We start from the raw sequence: 16,438 nt of genomic DNA, 5'->3' as shown, positions 1-16,438 counted from the left end.
TCTGTCAGTGGACATTTAGGTTGCTCCTATGTCTTAGCTGTTAGGATAGTGCTGCTGTGAACACAGGGGTGCGTGTATCTTAGAAATAAAGTTTTGTCTGGGTATATGCCCAAGAGTAGGATTGCTGGAGCATATGGTAACTCTATTTTTAGTTTTTTGAGGAACCTCCATACTGTTTTCCATAGTGGCTATACCAATTTACATTCCCACCAACAGTGTAGGAGGGTTCCTTTTTCTCCACACCCTCCCCAGCATTTGTTATTTGTAGGCTGTTTAATGAGGGCCATTCTGACTGGTGTGAGGTAAATCCATCTATCTATAGCCACCTTTTCTTACCTTGGGTTATAATAGAGAGTGTCTCTTTTCCTCTCAAAGGTCCTACCATTGTGATCTGGTTACCATGCCTTACCACTTTTCCAAGGACTGCTCCTTCTATTTTCTGGTCTACCTCTCTATTAAATTATTTTCATTGTTATACAAGCATGCCTAGTATCTCCTACATTAGGGAAAAAACTTCCCCAGATGCCTTCTGTTTCTTCTTTGTTTGCTTTGCTAGGATGGATTTGGAAACAGAAACAATGAGTTAAACAATTCCTAAGATCATATCACATTTAAGTAGTAGCTGCATGAATCAAACCCAACTTCAGAGCCCATGCTCATTAAAGTAGTACCTGGCTTATTGTAACTGACTTGTTCTCTACTATACTGCTAGTGCCTAAGTCAGTGCTCAGTAAATACTGGAATGAATGGAGATGATTGAATTAGATGTCCTAAGGCATTGCCAGGCTTCAGCAATACGTGAACTGTGAACTTCCACATGTTCAAGCTGGTTTTAGAAAAGGCAGAGGAACCAGAGATCAAATTGCCAACATCCGCTGGATCATGGAAAAAGCAAGAGAATTCCAGAAAAACATCTATTTCTGCTTTATTGACTATGACAAAGCCTTTGACTGTGTGGATCACAAGAAACTGTGGAAAATTCTGAAAGAGATGGGAATCCCAGACCACCTGACTTGCCTCTTGAGAAACCTATATGCAGGTTAGGAAGCAACAGAACTGGACATGGAACAACAGACTGGTTCCAAATAGGAAAAGGAGTACGTCAAGGCTGTATATTGTCACCCTGCTTATTTAACTTATATGCAGAGTACATCATGAGAAACGCTGGGCTGGAAGAAACACAAGCTAGAATCAAGATTGCCGGGAGAAATATCAATAACCTCAGATATGCAGATGACACCACCCTTATGGCAGAAAGGGAAGAGGAACTAAAAAGCCTCTTGATGAAAGTGAAAGTGGAGAGTGAAATGGTTGGCTTAAAGCTCAACATATCAGAAAACTAAGATCATGGCATCTGGTCCCATCACTTCATGGGAAATAGATGGGGCAACAGTGGAAACAGTGTCAGACTTTATTTTTCTGGGCTCCAAAATCACTGCAGATGGTGATTGCAGCCATGAAAGTAAAAGATGCTTACTCCTTGGAAGGAAAGTTATGACCAACCTAAACAGCATATTCAAAAGTGGAGACATTACTTTGCCAAAAAAGGTCCATCTAGTCAAGGCTATGGGTTTTCCAGTAGTCATGTATGGATGTGAGAGTTAGACTGTGAAGAAAGTTGAGCGCCGAAGAATTGATGCTTTTGAACCGTGGTGTTGGAGAAGACTCTTGAGATTCCCTTAGACTGCAAGGAGATCCAACCAGTCCATTCTGAAGGAGATCGGTCCTGGGTGTTCTTTGGAAGGACTGATGCTGAAGCTGAAACTCCAGTACTTTGGCCACCTCATGCAAAGAGTTGACTCATTGGAAAAGACTCTGATGCTGGGAGGGATTGGGGGCAGGAGGAGAAGGGGACGACAGAGGATGAGATGGCTGGATGGCATCACGGACTCAATGGACATGAGTTTGGGTAAACTCCAGGAGTTGGTGATGGACAGGGAGGCCTGGCATGCTGCGGTTCATAGGGTCGCAGAGTCGGACACGACTGAGCGACTGAACTGAACTCAAGGCATACCTGATATATTAGTAAATAAAAAAATACAGGGGAAGTAGCATAAGTATTTAAGGAAGAAACAGGATTCCATCACACTAGAGTAATCATTGAATACTTTATGGGAAAAAGAGATTAGACCAGGATCCTGAAAAATGCTAAATTTGACCAGGTAAATAAACTAAAAAGCATTTAACTATAGGGAATGGTATGAACAGGGCAGAGACAGGGGAGCATAACATAATAAGACAAAATAAGTCCGTTTACCTAGCTCAGAAGTTGTATTTGCACAAATAGTAGGAGACAAACCTTTGAAAAGGATACATCAAGACCATTTTACAAGGTCTTGACCAAAATATAAGAAGTATGGACTTGATTCTATAGAGAGTGGGAATCATTCAGCATTTTTCAAGAGAAGATTAGCATGAGCAAATTTTTAGAAATATTCTGGTAGCAACTTGTTTAATGAACTGAAAGGAGAGGCAGGAGCTAAGGATAGCTGAGGTATAATTATTATAAACTCATGTTCATCAAGTCGGTGATGCCATCCAACCATCTCACCCTCTGTCGTCCCCTTCTCCCGCCTTCAATCTTTCCCAGCATCAGGGTCTTTTCCAGTGAGTCAGCTCTTAGCATCAGGTGGCCAAAGTATTGGAGTTTCAGCTTCAGCGTTAGTCCTTCCAATTAATATTCAAGACTGATTTCCTTTAGGGTGGACTGGCTGGATCTCCTGGCTGTCCAGGGGACTCTCAAGAGTCTTCTCCAACACCACAGTTCAAAAATATCAATTCTTTGGCACTCAGCTTTCTTTATAGACCAGCTCTCACATCTATACATGACTACTGGAAAAACCATAACTTTGACTAGACAGACCTTTGTTGGCAAAGTAATGTCTCTGCTTTTTAATATACTGTCTAGGTTGGTCATAACTTTTCTTCCAAGGAACAAGCGTCGTTTAATTTCATGCCTGCAGTCACCATCTGTAGTGATTTTGGAGCCCAAAAAAATGAAGTCTGTCACTGTTTCCATTGTTTCCTCATCTGTTTACAATGAAGTGATGGGACCGGATGCCATGATCTTAGTTTTCTGAATGTTGAGCTTTAAGCCAACTTTTTCACCCTCTTTCACTTTCATCAAGAGGCTCTTAGTTCTTCTTTGCTTTTAGCCATAAGAGTGGTGTCATCTGCATATGTGAGGTTATTGATATTTCTCCTGGCAATATTGATTCCAGCTTGTGCTTCATCCAGCCCAGCATTTCTCATGATGTACTCTGCATAAAAGTTAAACAAGCAGAGTGACAATATACAGCCTTGACGTACTTTCCCAATTTGTAACCAAGTCTGTTGTTCCATGTCCAGTTCTAAGTGTTGCTTCTTGACCTGGTACAGATTTCTCAAGAGGCAGGTCAGGTGGTCTTGGATTCCTATCTCTTTCAGAATTTTCCACAATTTGTTGTGATCCACACAGTCAAAGGCTTTGGTGTAGTCAATAAAGCAGAAGTAGATGTTTTTCTGGCACTCTCTTGCTTTTTCGATGATCCAATGGATGTTGGCAATTTGATCTCTGGTTCTCTGCCTTTTCTAAATCCAGACTGAACATCTGGAAGTTCACTGTTCACGTACCGTTGAAGCCTGGCTTGGAGAATTTTGAGCATTATTTTGCTAGCATGTGAGATGAGTACAATTGTGCGGTAGTTTTACAGGTTAAATATGCATTTAATGCACCTAGCCTACTGAACATCGTAGCTTAGCCCAGCTTACCTTAAACATGCTCAGAACACTTACATTAGCCTGCAGTTGGGCAAAATCATCTAACACAAAGCCTGTTTTGTAATAAAGTGCTGAATTTCTCATATGTAGTTTATTGAATACTATACTGAAAGTGAGAACCAGAATGTTTCTAAGTGTACCAGTGTTTACCCTCCAGCTCAAGTGGCTGACTGGGAGCACAGTGTGGTTGCCCAGTACCCTCAAAGTGTTGTACAGCAAATGACTCACCTGGGAAAAGACTGAAATTCAGATTTTTGGTTTGTACTGAATTCATATCACTTTCCCACGATGGTAAAGTTGAAGGATTGTAAATCAAGCCATAGTTAAGTTGGAAACTGTCTAGATAGATTACACTCACTTCTCCCAGGAACACAACTTACCAGTGGAGTTAGAGAATAACTGAAAGGAAATCTGTCTTCTTCAGTCAGTATGACAGAGGGGACTTCCTGGTATCTTACCATCCAATGTGAGTTCTTATCCTCTCAACAAAATAATATTCATTCTTGGAACTTATAAATTTAAACATCAAATATAAATTGTTCTCTTTTGTGCATTTTCCCTTACCTAACAAATTATGAACTACCGTTTATAATTTATTCTGTATTTAAGAACACTTTATAAAAATGTTTGTTACATCACTGTAGTGCTATGTTATACAGATGGTATGTGCCATTAAAGAAATATGGATTTTGTCAGGACTGTGTCTTGGATAGAGTTCACATTTAGTGAAACACATATATCTGCAGAGGCTTATATTATGAGACTGATTCTCTCAAGTCACCCAAGAAAATCTGTCTCTCTCTCTCTTTTTTTTTTTTTTTTCATTTTATAGATAATGTGCATCAGTCAACACTGCTGTCTTGAAGTGGTCAATACCATTTCTTGAGATAGGAAAATATTTTCATTCTGCATGAATAAAAGTTTATCTAATAACAAGAGGCCCAACTTGGTCTCCTGTTTTTCTCATTACTTTCCTTTCTCATTCTCATTTTGACTGTGTTTCTCTCCTCAGTAACTCTACTGATCTTTTCCATTGCAACCAAAATGTCACCACATGCAGCCGCATTAGGATTCCAGTATCAAGTAGACATAAGCTATGTTGGCTCATCTCATAAATAACTCCGAGGAGAAAAGAGGGGGATATAAGAACTTTTAGGATAGAGGGGAAGCATTGAGAAGAGGAACAGTGGTACAGTCAAGCTGCCGGAGCTACAGCTTATTGCTCAAGCACCATTAGAAAATTTTAGCTAAAAGGAAATAAAACTATTTAAAATATCACTCAGATATGGGTCATCTGATATGATATGTGACCTCTAAAAATAGAAATGTTTTCCCTATGTTGTTTGGACAGGGACTCACATGGAATAAATATTTAGGGTACATTACGCAATATCTGTAGTTGCCACTGGCAACTCAGCATAGCATGCTGATGCGCTTAAGTTGTACAGACAGACTCCTATCTCGGGAATGTTTATTAGTCAGATAATGCCTGTTTACAATAAACTGAAGCAAAATTCTAAAACATACCCTCTCTATAAAAACAACTGAACATTCACAGTTGGCTGAATAACTGAATCTTTGATATTTTTATCAGAGAAAAAAATTTCTAATTCATTAGTAATGGAAAGGATTACATGTCGCTAGCCTAAGAGCTGGAACCAGAGGTATAAAGAGGCTGTTAGATTAGTATTTAAATCTAAATATTATCACCTCTTATTTGTTCAGATTTTCTCGACTTAATGAAGTGAAACCCTGTTATGTATCAGATCTGTCTAATAGTGAAGTTATATAAAGTTAAGAGTCATACTTAGGTTATAAAAATGAATAGCCCGTGTTTGTTCACAGTACTAGAATAATTTTAAAATCCTGAGAGGACAGTATTAAGTACCAATTTTAAATGCACATACCCTTGACAGAAAATGTGTCTTAGAAAACTTCACATACAATCAAGAATATGTGTAGAAAGAATTTACACCATAGCATTATAAAATGGTGAAAGTTCAAAACAGCTTGCATGATTATGAAATAAGATTAAATTACGGTTGTTGTGGTTGTTCGGTCACTAAATCGTGTCCGACTCTTTGCAACCTCGTGAACTGCAGCACGCCAGCCTTCTCTGTCCTTCACTATTTCTGTGAGTTTGCTCAAACTTATGTTCATTGAGTCAGTGATGCCATCCAACTGTCTCATCCTCTGTCGCCCCCTTCTCTTGCCCTCAGTCTCTCCCAACATCAGAGTCTTTTCCAGTGAGTCAGCTCTTTGCATCAGGTGGCCAAAGTATTGGAGCTTCAGCATCAGTCCTTCCAATGAATATTCAGGGTTGATTTCCTTTAGGATTGACTGGTTTGATCTCCTTGGCTGTCCAAGGGACTCTCAAAAGTCTTCAACACCACAGTTCAAAAGCATCAGTTCTTCAGCCTGAGCCTTCTTTTGGTCCCACTCTCACATCCCATACATGACTACTGGAAAAACCATAGCTTTGACTATATGAACCTCTGTCGGCAAAGTGATGTCTCTGCTTATGGTACTAAGCAGTTATTACAAATAGCTACCTTGGTGGTCAGCCCAGCAACAGGAGATAGCTGAGGTGACACTGGAAGGGTGAGGCAAAGGAGACAAAATGAGCAGGGATGTACAGCACATAGTCCATCCCCCTGTGACCAGGCCAGCAGTCCATTTCTCTGCTGTCAGTCTGCCTACCAATGCCCTGTCCAGACACTCATGGCCTCCCTTCTGCCCAAGGAGGTCTATTTAGCTGGAAAAAAACACATGCTAGTACTAAAGATGCAAGAAAGTGAGAGAAAGGAGAACCTCATTCATTTTAATTCCTATGGACTTAGGCCCCTGAATGTCAAGATTTTCTCCTCCCCAAAAACCGAGGCAGTTTCTGCTTTCTGAAGACATTCTTCTGTTGTATATATATCTTTTGCTCTTTCCACAAATTCCTATGGTTTGAACAATTTTATCTGCCAGCCTTCCAAATGACAACATAGTCATTTTCCCCTTTGCAAATTAACGAAGCCTTCTGTAATTTAATATATGCTAAAGTCAGTGCCCTAGAGGTGGAGGATAGCTTGAGTCTTCCAGATGCCTTCTATGTATCAGGCACTGTGCTAAACACTTAGCGTGAATTATCTAATCTTCAAAACAGTGCCATAAGTAGGTTTTATTACATTTCACACAAAATGTAAAAACTGAGAATTAATGTTCTCAGGGTCACATAGCAAGTGGCAGAATCATATAAAAAGTGTTTGTATGAAAATACACAGAAAATGATCTGGGAGATGGGAGTTTTTAAAAGAAAAAATTTTCCTTTTTTTTTTTTCACTCATTTCTATATTGCTTGAATTTTTAATACAAGCATGTAGTACTTTTGTAATTTTGAAAAAAATCCTTTTTCTCAGAATCGGAAAAGACAAAATTTTGGCATTACCAGGCACTTAATGTAAACCGCTGTAAGGGATTTTCCTCAGAATTTAAAGGTTCCAAAGTAGATTTCAAGGGTGGAAACTACCATTTAGCCACATTCACTTAAAATTGGTAGAACTCAGTATCTGGTATGGGATAGGTACCTAAAGCAGATTTCCCTGAACAGTTCATGAGACAGTTTTCCTGGCATTCCTCCATTTGCTTTCTTTTTTTTTTAAACTCTGATTATTTTTCCTTTTCTACGTTTGTTTATTTTCAATATCTGTGTACTATTGGAGCAAACACCTATTAAATGTGCTAGGGATGCCCCTGGGGTATTTGCCAATCTCCTTCAGCAACCCAAAGGAATGAACTCTGCTCGGTAAATATGAGCTCTGCTCGTTTAAGTGTGATCTGGATATGATAAAATGATTTGGGTATTGGATCAGAGTCTCTTGCTTATTAAAACTAAGTAAATGATCTTCCAAATTGCCTTGAGAGACTTGATCAGTCTTTTGCTGGTATACAATAGTAGAAATTTTTTTTTAATTGGAAGAAGTGTATGAGTTAAAAAAAAATAATTTTATCACCTACTCTGGTATATACTTCCAAGCACTCTTCAACTCTGGCCAGACTCTAGCCTCACAGTGACCTCCATACCTACTACTAGATGCACTTCTCTCAGAAGTGACTGTCTCCTCCCTAGATCTTATTGTCACTTTATTTTTCCTTTTGCTTTACTGGGAGCGGAAGCAATTATAGGCCCGTCAGAAGGAAGTTGTTCAGTTATATCAGAAGTACAGTGTCATTTCCACTGTTCTTTTTCTCTCTAGCTTCCCATTGACCGAGGTGGAGGTGAAGGAAAGGCCATGTACATTGACACCGAAGGTACCTTTAGGCCAGAACGGCTGCTAGCAGTGGCTGAGAGGTAGGTTACTGGATCAGACAAGAGAAAAGGGCTCCATCTGTCACTGTAGTGATTGCCAGGCTTAGTCTGGCTGAAGGGTGTCTTTTCCTCTCTCTTATTGCTCCATATCCCAAAGTTGTATGTGTGTTTCAAAAGAATAACCTTCGAGAAAAACATACTTCTTTAGTCAAAAAACCTGTGAGTTGCTGTCAAACTGGATAAAAAACAAGATCAACTATATGCTGCCTTCCAGAGAACCAGTTTAGATTCAAAGACCCAAACAGGCTGAAACTAAAAAGATGGGAAAAAATATTGCATGCAAATAGTAACCATAGAGGGCTGGAGTAGCTATACTAATACCAGACAAAATAGACTTTAAGACAAAAAAAAAGGTACTAATTGAGGCAAAGAGGAACATCTTATAACTAAAAGGTCAGTTCATCCAGACAGTATAACAAATATATACACACTTAATAGAGCCCCAAAATATGTGCATAATTGTTGGGGACTAATACCTCACTCTCAGTAATGGATAAAGCATTTATCAGATGCCCTGATAAAGAGCATCTACAAAAACCTACAGCTGGCATCATTTTTAATGGTGAAAATCTGAATGTTTTCTCCTTAAGATTGGGAATAAGGCAAGGATCTCCACACTCACCCCTTATATTTCACATTGTACTCAAGGTCCCAGCCAGTGCAAGAAAATGAAATAAAAAGCATCCAGATTGGAATAGAAAATATAAACTATCTTCATTAATCAATGACATGATCCTATATGTAGAAAATCTTAAGAAGCTGCATATACAAAAAACTGCTAGAACTAAATTAGTTCAAGGATGCAATCTCAATATGCCAAAATCCATTGTATTTCTATATACTAGCAATGAACAATTCAAAAATTAAGAAAATAATTCCATTCGCAGTAGTATCAAAAAGAATGAAATAGTAATAAATTTAACAGAAGTCCAAGACTTGTACACTGATAGCTAACATTGCTGAAAGAAACTGAAGAAGACCTACATAAAGAAACATTTCACATTCATGGATTGGAAGATGTGATATTATTAAAAATGGTAATTATCCCTCAAATTGATCTACAAATTCAATATAATGCCTATTGAAATCCCACCAACCTTTTTTCCAGATACTGACAAGCTGATTATAAAATTAATATAGAAACATCAAGGACCCAGAACAGCCAAAACATTCTTGGAGGAGAAAAGAACAAAATTGGAGGTCTCAGTTTTCCCACTTTTAAAACTTACTATAAACAATAGTAATCAAGACAGTGTGGTGCTGCCTTAAGGACAGGCTTATGGATCAATGGAGCAGAATCCAGAGTTGACAACAAAAACTGTGACATTTAAACATAAGTTTGCCATATAACCCAGCAGTTACACTCTGGTTATGTACCCAAGAGGTGTGTAAACATGTCCACACGGAGACTTGTTTGTGGATGTTTATAAGTATTATTAAATAGCCAAAACCTAGAAACAACCCAATTGTCCATCCACTGATGAATGAATAAATAAAAGGTGGCATATCCATACAATGGAATACTGCTAAACAGCTAAAAGGAATGAAGTGATGATACATGTTATAACATGGATAAACCCCAACAACATGCTAAATGACAGGAGCTAGACAGAAGAGACCAAATAGAATTCCATTTATATGAAATTCCCAGAAGGAAAATCTGTAGAGACAATAGATGCATGGTTGCCTGGGGCAGGGAGTAGGAACAGAAAGTAACTGCAGATAGATTGGAGAAATCTTTCTGAGCAATGGAAATGTTCTAAAATTGAATTATTAAAGTCATTGAATTTTACACTTAAAACACATCAATTTTATGGTATATAAATTATACCTCAGAAAAGCTGGTAAAGAATTTGTACATTTTTTCGGGACCTCCCTAGTGGTCCAGTAGCTAAGACTCTGCTCTCCCAATGCAAGGGGGACTGGGTTCAGTCCCTTGTCAGGGAACTGTTAATAGATCCCACATTCTGCAACTAAGACCTGGTGCGGCCAAATAAGTAATAATTTATTTTATTTAAACAAAAGAATTTGTAATTTTCCTACATCCCCTAATACAGCTTTCAAATAAACTTTCAAAATTGTTTTCCTTAATTTTCCCTTGTCTAGGGTCAAATATGATAATTTGATTCCTAGCACACATTTTACTGAAACCTAGTGATGATTAAATGAAATTTAATTGCATGTTGAGATGTTGGATTCACATTGGAACCTGCCTTGCTAAGTTAAGGAGAATTCTCTAGTATTATAACAGAATTGTCTTTCCCATTTTACAATTGGAGGAATCCCAGTCATCAGATATACACCATTGAGGCATAAAATTAGGCTGGAACAATAACTGTAGCCCTTTGCTTCTTCTTACAAAATCCCTGTCAGGAAAAAAGAATTACTTTCTTGCAACCTGATTTTAGTTTACCAGAGATGAGTATATCAAAATGTATATTCCTTCCCAAAGTTGATTTTGGTGTTCTACAGAAAACACTTTTAATTAAGTACGCTATTTTATTAGTTGAAGAGTTCTTTTGGATAAAGTCACTAAGATTTTGTCCAATAGTATAAATGAGTGTTCAGATAGGATATATGAGATAGTAGAATGTTATGAGGACTGGGACTTTGTTTTGACCATTCAGTGTATCCCCAAGCCCTAGAACAGCGCATTCGATGTTTGTTAATGAACTAATATTTATTAGAGCCATGTTTATGGCTGTTCTGTCAACTAAAAGAAAAATGTTTAGAAATTTATTTAATTCATTTTAATCACTTCTATCAGGAAAATTTTTATAATTGAGTTTGTATTTATGTATATTGCATTTAAATTTATATTTCTGAGAAAGTTACAGGACAGGGCCTCCTAAGATAATTAATGCCTAATTTCCTTCGACAAGAGAACAACCCTTATTGATAAATTTTTGCCATGTTCTGTTGAAGAATATTAACCCACATTCAGGTGACTAGCTCAGAGGTTTCTAAGACTCTGCTGCTGCTAAGTCACTTTAGTCGTGTCCGACTGTGTGACCCCATAGACGGCAGCCCACCAGGCTCCCCCGTCCCTGGGATTCCCCAGGCAAGAACACTGGAGTGGGTTGCCATTTCCTTCTTCAATGCATGAAAGTGAAAAGTGAAAGTGAAGTCGCTCAGTCGTGTCCGACCCTCAGCGACCCCATGGACTGCAGCCTACCAGGCTCCTCCATCCATGGGATTCTCCAGGCAAGAGTACTGGAGTGGGTTGCCAATGCCTTCTCTAAGACTCTGCTCCTCCCTATAACTGCATTAGCATCACCTGGGAAATTGAAATGCAGATCCTCTGATTCCCTGGTGGCTTCCCTGGTGGCTCAGAGGTTAAAGCGTCTGCCTATCCCATGGAGGGAGGAGCCTTGTAGGCTACAGTCCATGGGGTCGCAAAGAGTTGGATACGACTGAGCAACTTCACTGTCCTCTGATTCCACTACAGATCTACAGAAATAGAGACGATCAAGAGACTGAGGATAGGGTCCAGCAGTGGTGTGACAAGCTCCCCAGGTGATTGGGATGCTTGCTGAGTTGGAGAACCATGGCCACCATTGCTTGCTACAGTGTCCCTACCTTTTTGGAATGTATTTAAAATACTATGAAAGAAAGAATGACAGAACTCCCTTGAGGCAATACAGCTGAATTTTTCAAACTTACATGCTAATCACCTGAGGTTTTTTGTTTTTACTATGAAAATTCCCATTTTTTCTTCCAGTTTGATTGAGATATAATTGACATAGCATTATATAAGTTTTTATGTGTGTATAGAATACTTGATGTATAGTTGATTTTTTTATATTTGGTTGCATCTGGTCTTTTTTGCTTTTTGATGGAATTCATTTTATTCTTATTATTATTTTTAAAATATTTCATTGTTTGGCTGTGCCAGGTCTTAGTTGCAGCATGTGAGATTTAGTCCCCTGACTAAATCTCAAGGGATCAAACCCAAGCCCCACACACTGAGAGATCGGAGTCTTAGCCACTGGACCACCAGAAGTCCCTGCAACTGGTCTTAGTTATGGCACAGGGGCACAGTAGCCCTGCAGCATGTGGGATCTTAGTTCTTCAACCGGGGATTAAACTCATGTGCCCTGCATTGGAAGGTGGATTCTTAACCACTGGACCTCCAGGGAAGTCCCACATATAGTTGACTTACAATATTATATTAGTTTCAGGTGTATAACATACTGATTTAATATTTTTATAGATTATACTCCATTTAAAGTTATTAGAAAATATTGGCTATATTACCTGTGCAATATATATCCTTGTGGCTTATTTATTTTGCTAATATATATAATAGTTTGTACCTCTTAATCCTTTACCGCTATTTTGTCCCTCCCCCATTCTTCTCCCCACTGGTAACTACTTGCTCCCTGTATCTTTGAGTCTGTTTCTGTTCTATTTATTTATTAAGTCCCACATATAAGTGATAACATACAGTATCTGTCTTTGTCTGACTTATTTTACTAAGCATAATGCCCTCCAAGTCTATCCATGTTGTTACAAATGACAGGATTTCATTCTTTGTTATGGCTGAGTAATATTCTATTGAATATATATACCACATCTTTATCCATTCCTCTGTTGTTGGCAGGTTAGGTTTCTTCCTTATCTTGGCTTTTGTGAATAATACTATGAACATTGGGATGCATACATCTTTTTGAATGTCTTTTTTCTTTAGATATATACGCAGCAGTGAAATTACTAGATCATATGATAATTTAGTTTCCTGACGAACCTCCACACCATTCTCCATAGTGACTGTACCAATTTATGTTCCCACGAGCAGTGCCTGAGGGTTCTCCACATCCTTGGCAGCACTTATTTTCTTTTGGAGAAGAGCCATCCTGACAGGTGATAAACTCATTGTGGTTTTGATTTGTATTTCCCTAGTGATTAGTGATGCTGATTTCCAGCCAGCTTTTTCCAAGTTGTAGGAACTGAAATTCTCTACTACTTCAAGAATATCAGCACAGAGATCCCCATAATCATCTTTATGAACTCTGCTGAAAGAAAGGCCAGGATGACTCTGTTTTTCTAGTAACATCTGTATTCTGACAGCAGAAGTTAGTCTCCATTTCTGATAGTAGATTATATCAATGTTTCTTGAGGCAAGACTAGAAGGTTTATGTAGTATAGTACTTAGGCCTCTTCAGTCTTTTTTCTATCCTATAGTTATGACTTAAATACAGAAAATTTATCTTTTTATCCCTATTTGGTCATGATCCTAAGGTAAAACTGTGTTCGCTTCATTTTCTTGTCTCCATGCCTAGACTCAACAAATTTATCATCATCAATCCACTTTAAAAAACAAACAAAACAGCTAAACTTCCCTTTGTATTGATAATGGCAAAGAATAACTGGTGAACAGTCCAGGAAAGTGCAAAGACTGGGTTTGCCAAATACGATGAATCCATTGAAAGATGTAGAAAATTCAGTTGGGTGGAGTGGGATCGCCTGATATCGAGGCTCATCTTATTGCAGGGTTATTTCAAGTGCTAGACATTGTTTTGTTTTTCTATTCTTTTGGGTAGGAAAACAGAGGAAAGCTACTAAAGCTAAGTCTCAGAAGAGTAGGCTTGACATAGTATATGCTTTTGTAATGATCAGACTCTTTACATAGAATAGATTGCTTCTCTTAAAAGATAAACTCTTAAGCATAGAAACTTCTGGATCTCAAGAAATTATAGCACGTAAGATTTTATTTCAACAGATTATCTTTTGAACTGTTACATAAGGGAGTCAGTATTATACTTTTGAACTATAATGATTTTAGGTAACCTTAATCTGAAAATATTACTTGAGTTAAAGTGATGACATATGATTCTCCTTTTGTTTGGATTATGGTTAAAAACTTCATATTCAGCAATGTTTATTCAGAATTTACTAGGTATTAAAAAAAATGTGCTAGTTGGAAAGGCATAGTCTTTTCCCTCAAGGAATTTTTAGTCTAGTAAAAGAATGGCAGGTAGCTCCTCACAAGTGCTATAAAAAGGCCTAAATCAAGTTTTCTCGAAGTACAGAAGAAGGGGAATCACATCTATTCAAGAGATGCAGGGAAGCTTTTATAAAAGTACTGGCATTTAGCTGAGTCTTGATAGATGAATAAATCAAACCACTTTTGAAGAAATGGGATCCTATTAAGGTACATTTAATGACAAGTTGACTATGCCAAAGCCTTTGACTGTGTGGATCGTCAACTGTGGAAAATTCTGAAAGAGATGGGAATCCCAGACTGCCTGACCTGCCTCTTGAGAAACCTATATGCAGGTCAGGAAGCAACAGATAGAACTCAACATGGAACAACAGACTGGTTCCAAATAGGAAAAGGAGTACATCAAGGCTGTATATTGTCACCCTGCTTATTTAACTTATATGCAGAGTACATCATGAGAAACGCTGGGCTGGAAGAAGCACAATCTGGAATCAAGATTGCTGGGAGAAATATCAATAACCTCAGATATGCAGATGACACCACCCTTATGGCAGAAAGTGAAGAACTAAAAAGTCTCTTGATGAAAGTGAAAGAGGAGAGTGAAAAAGTTGGCTTAAAGCTCAACATTCAGAAAATGAAGATCATGGCATCTGGTCCCATCATTTCATGGGAGATAGATGGGGAAACTGTCAGCCTTTATTTTTGGGGGCCTCCAAAATCACTGTAGATGGTGACTACAGCCATGAAATTAAAAGATGCTTACTCCTTGGAAGGAAAGTTATGACCAACCTAGACAGCCCATTAAAAAGCAGAGATATTTAAAGAAAAAAAAAGCAGAGATATTACTTTGCCAACAAAGGTCCACCTAGTCAAATCTATGGTTTTTCCAGTGGTCATGTATGGATGTGAGAGTTGGACTGGGAACAAAGCTGAGCGCTGAAGAATTGATGCTTTTGAACTGTTGTGTTGGAGAAGACTCTTGAGAGTCCCTTGGACTGCAAGGAGATCCAACCAGTCCATTCTGAAGGAGATCAGCCCTGGGTGTTCTTTGGAAGGAATGATGCTAAAGCTGAAACTCCAGTACTTTGGCCACCTCATGTGAAGCATTGACTCATTGGAAAAGACCGTGATGCTGGGAGGGATTGGGGGCAGGAGGAAAAGGGGTTCTAAGAAAGGTATTTTTTAATGCAAAGGTGAAAAATCATTATTGAAATATAAGATGAATTAAGGTATTACTTATTTAACCATACTAGATCCATATCACAGATTCTGTAACTTGTTACTAGCAAGAAAAAGGGGAGAACAGATGGAGTATACTTATTTCTCTTAAGTATAGGACTCTTACAGTTTTGAGTCCTTAGGTTTTTGAGTTTAGGAGGTTTTATTCCTATACAACAAACAGTTTATATGATTTTGTTTAATTGATCTTTGAGTGATTGTTTTTGTTTCAGTCCTAAATCTGTCATGCTGCCTTTTGTTTTTCCAGATGAACATTGATTGTTTCCTTATATTTGGAAATTTCTCATTCTAGTTCAGGAGTCCTCAAAGAATAGATTGATTTATTCTGAAGTTCTGCCAGGTAGATCTACTGTAATAGAAAGGGAATTATATTCTTTAGCCTTCTTACTATCACTTCTTACCTACCCATTCAGGTAATTTCATTGCCTTAGTTTTGTATCAGCCTCAAAATGTTCTCTCTTCTAGATATGGCCTCTCTGGCAGTGATGTCCTGGATAATGTAGCATATGCTCGAGGGTTCAACACAGACCACCAGACCCAGCTCCTTTATCAGGCATCGGCCATGATGGTAGAATCCAGGTATGTGGGCAGTAGAAGATACTGAACATGTTTTCCCAGAGCCCTTGGCTTGAATCTTGTACAGGCTGTGGCAAATTTGATAGTAGCTTGAATTAGAAATGGGGAGATTCGAGTTTTAGTTCCTATTTTGACACCCTTGCTTTGTGATTTAGGTCAAGTCACTGTTAAAATATGAAACTATAATTCACCTGAACTTGTTGGAAATTTTGTTATAGGATAACTCAAGTGCATGTTGTATAAATAAATAAGTGTAGCCATAAATATAAAATGTTAGGGTAGTGGGAAAGGGAGCAAAATCTGACATCGGCGTCTAGAAACAGGCTTCAGAGAATCTGTGTTCCCTGTAGGTACGCACTGCTAATTGTAGACAGTGCCACTGCCCTCTACAGAACGGACTATTCGGGTCGAGGCGAGCTTTCAGCCAGGCAGATGCACTTGGCCAGGTTTCTGCGGATGCTTTTGCGACTTGCTGATGAGGTAAGTTTTGGGGTAGGGACAGAGAATGCCTAATTTCAGGAGCTATGAATTCTAGTAGCCTTGCCAGGAGGCCAGAATTCTGGAGT

The 16,438-nt window shown here is 38.5% G+C and overlaps 1 protein-coding gene across 2 annotated transcripts in view; it reads left to right on the top strand.

Moving 5' to 3' along the window:
• Positions 1 to 16,438, top strand: part of RAD51 (RAD51 recombinase) — a 35,635-nt gene that overhangs the window by 17,122 nt on the left and 2,075 nt on the right. For both annotated transcript variants that reach the window (XM_045162099.1, XM_045162098.1), the window contains 3 exons: positions 8,001 to 8,095; positions 15,762 to 15,875; positions 16,223 to 16,352. In XM_045162099.1, coding sequence (XP_045018034.1) covers positions 8,001 to 8,095; positions 15,762 to 15,875; positions 16,223 to 16,352 — 339 coding nt within the window. The remainder of the gene's footprint in view (positions 1 to 8,000; positions 8,096 to 15,761; positions 15,876 to 16,222; positions 16,353 to 16,438) is intronic.

This window comes from Bubalus bubalis, chromosome 11 (assembly GCF_019923935.1).
Source record: "Bubalus bubalis isolate 160015118507 breed Murrah chromosome 11, NDDB_SH_1, whole genome shotgun sequence".
Taxonomy (NCBI): Eukaryota; Metazoa; Chordata; class Mammalia; order Artiodactyla; family Bovidae; genus Bubalus; species Bubalus bubalis.
This window is presented reverse-complemented; position numbering and strand designations above follow the sequence as displayed.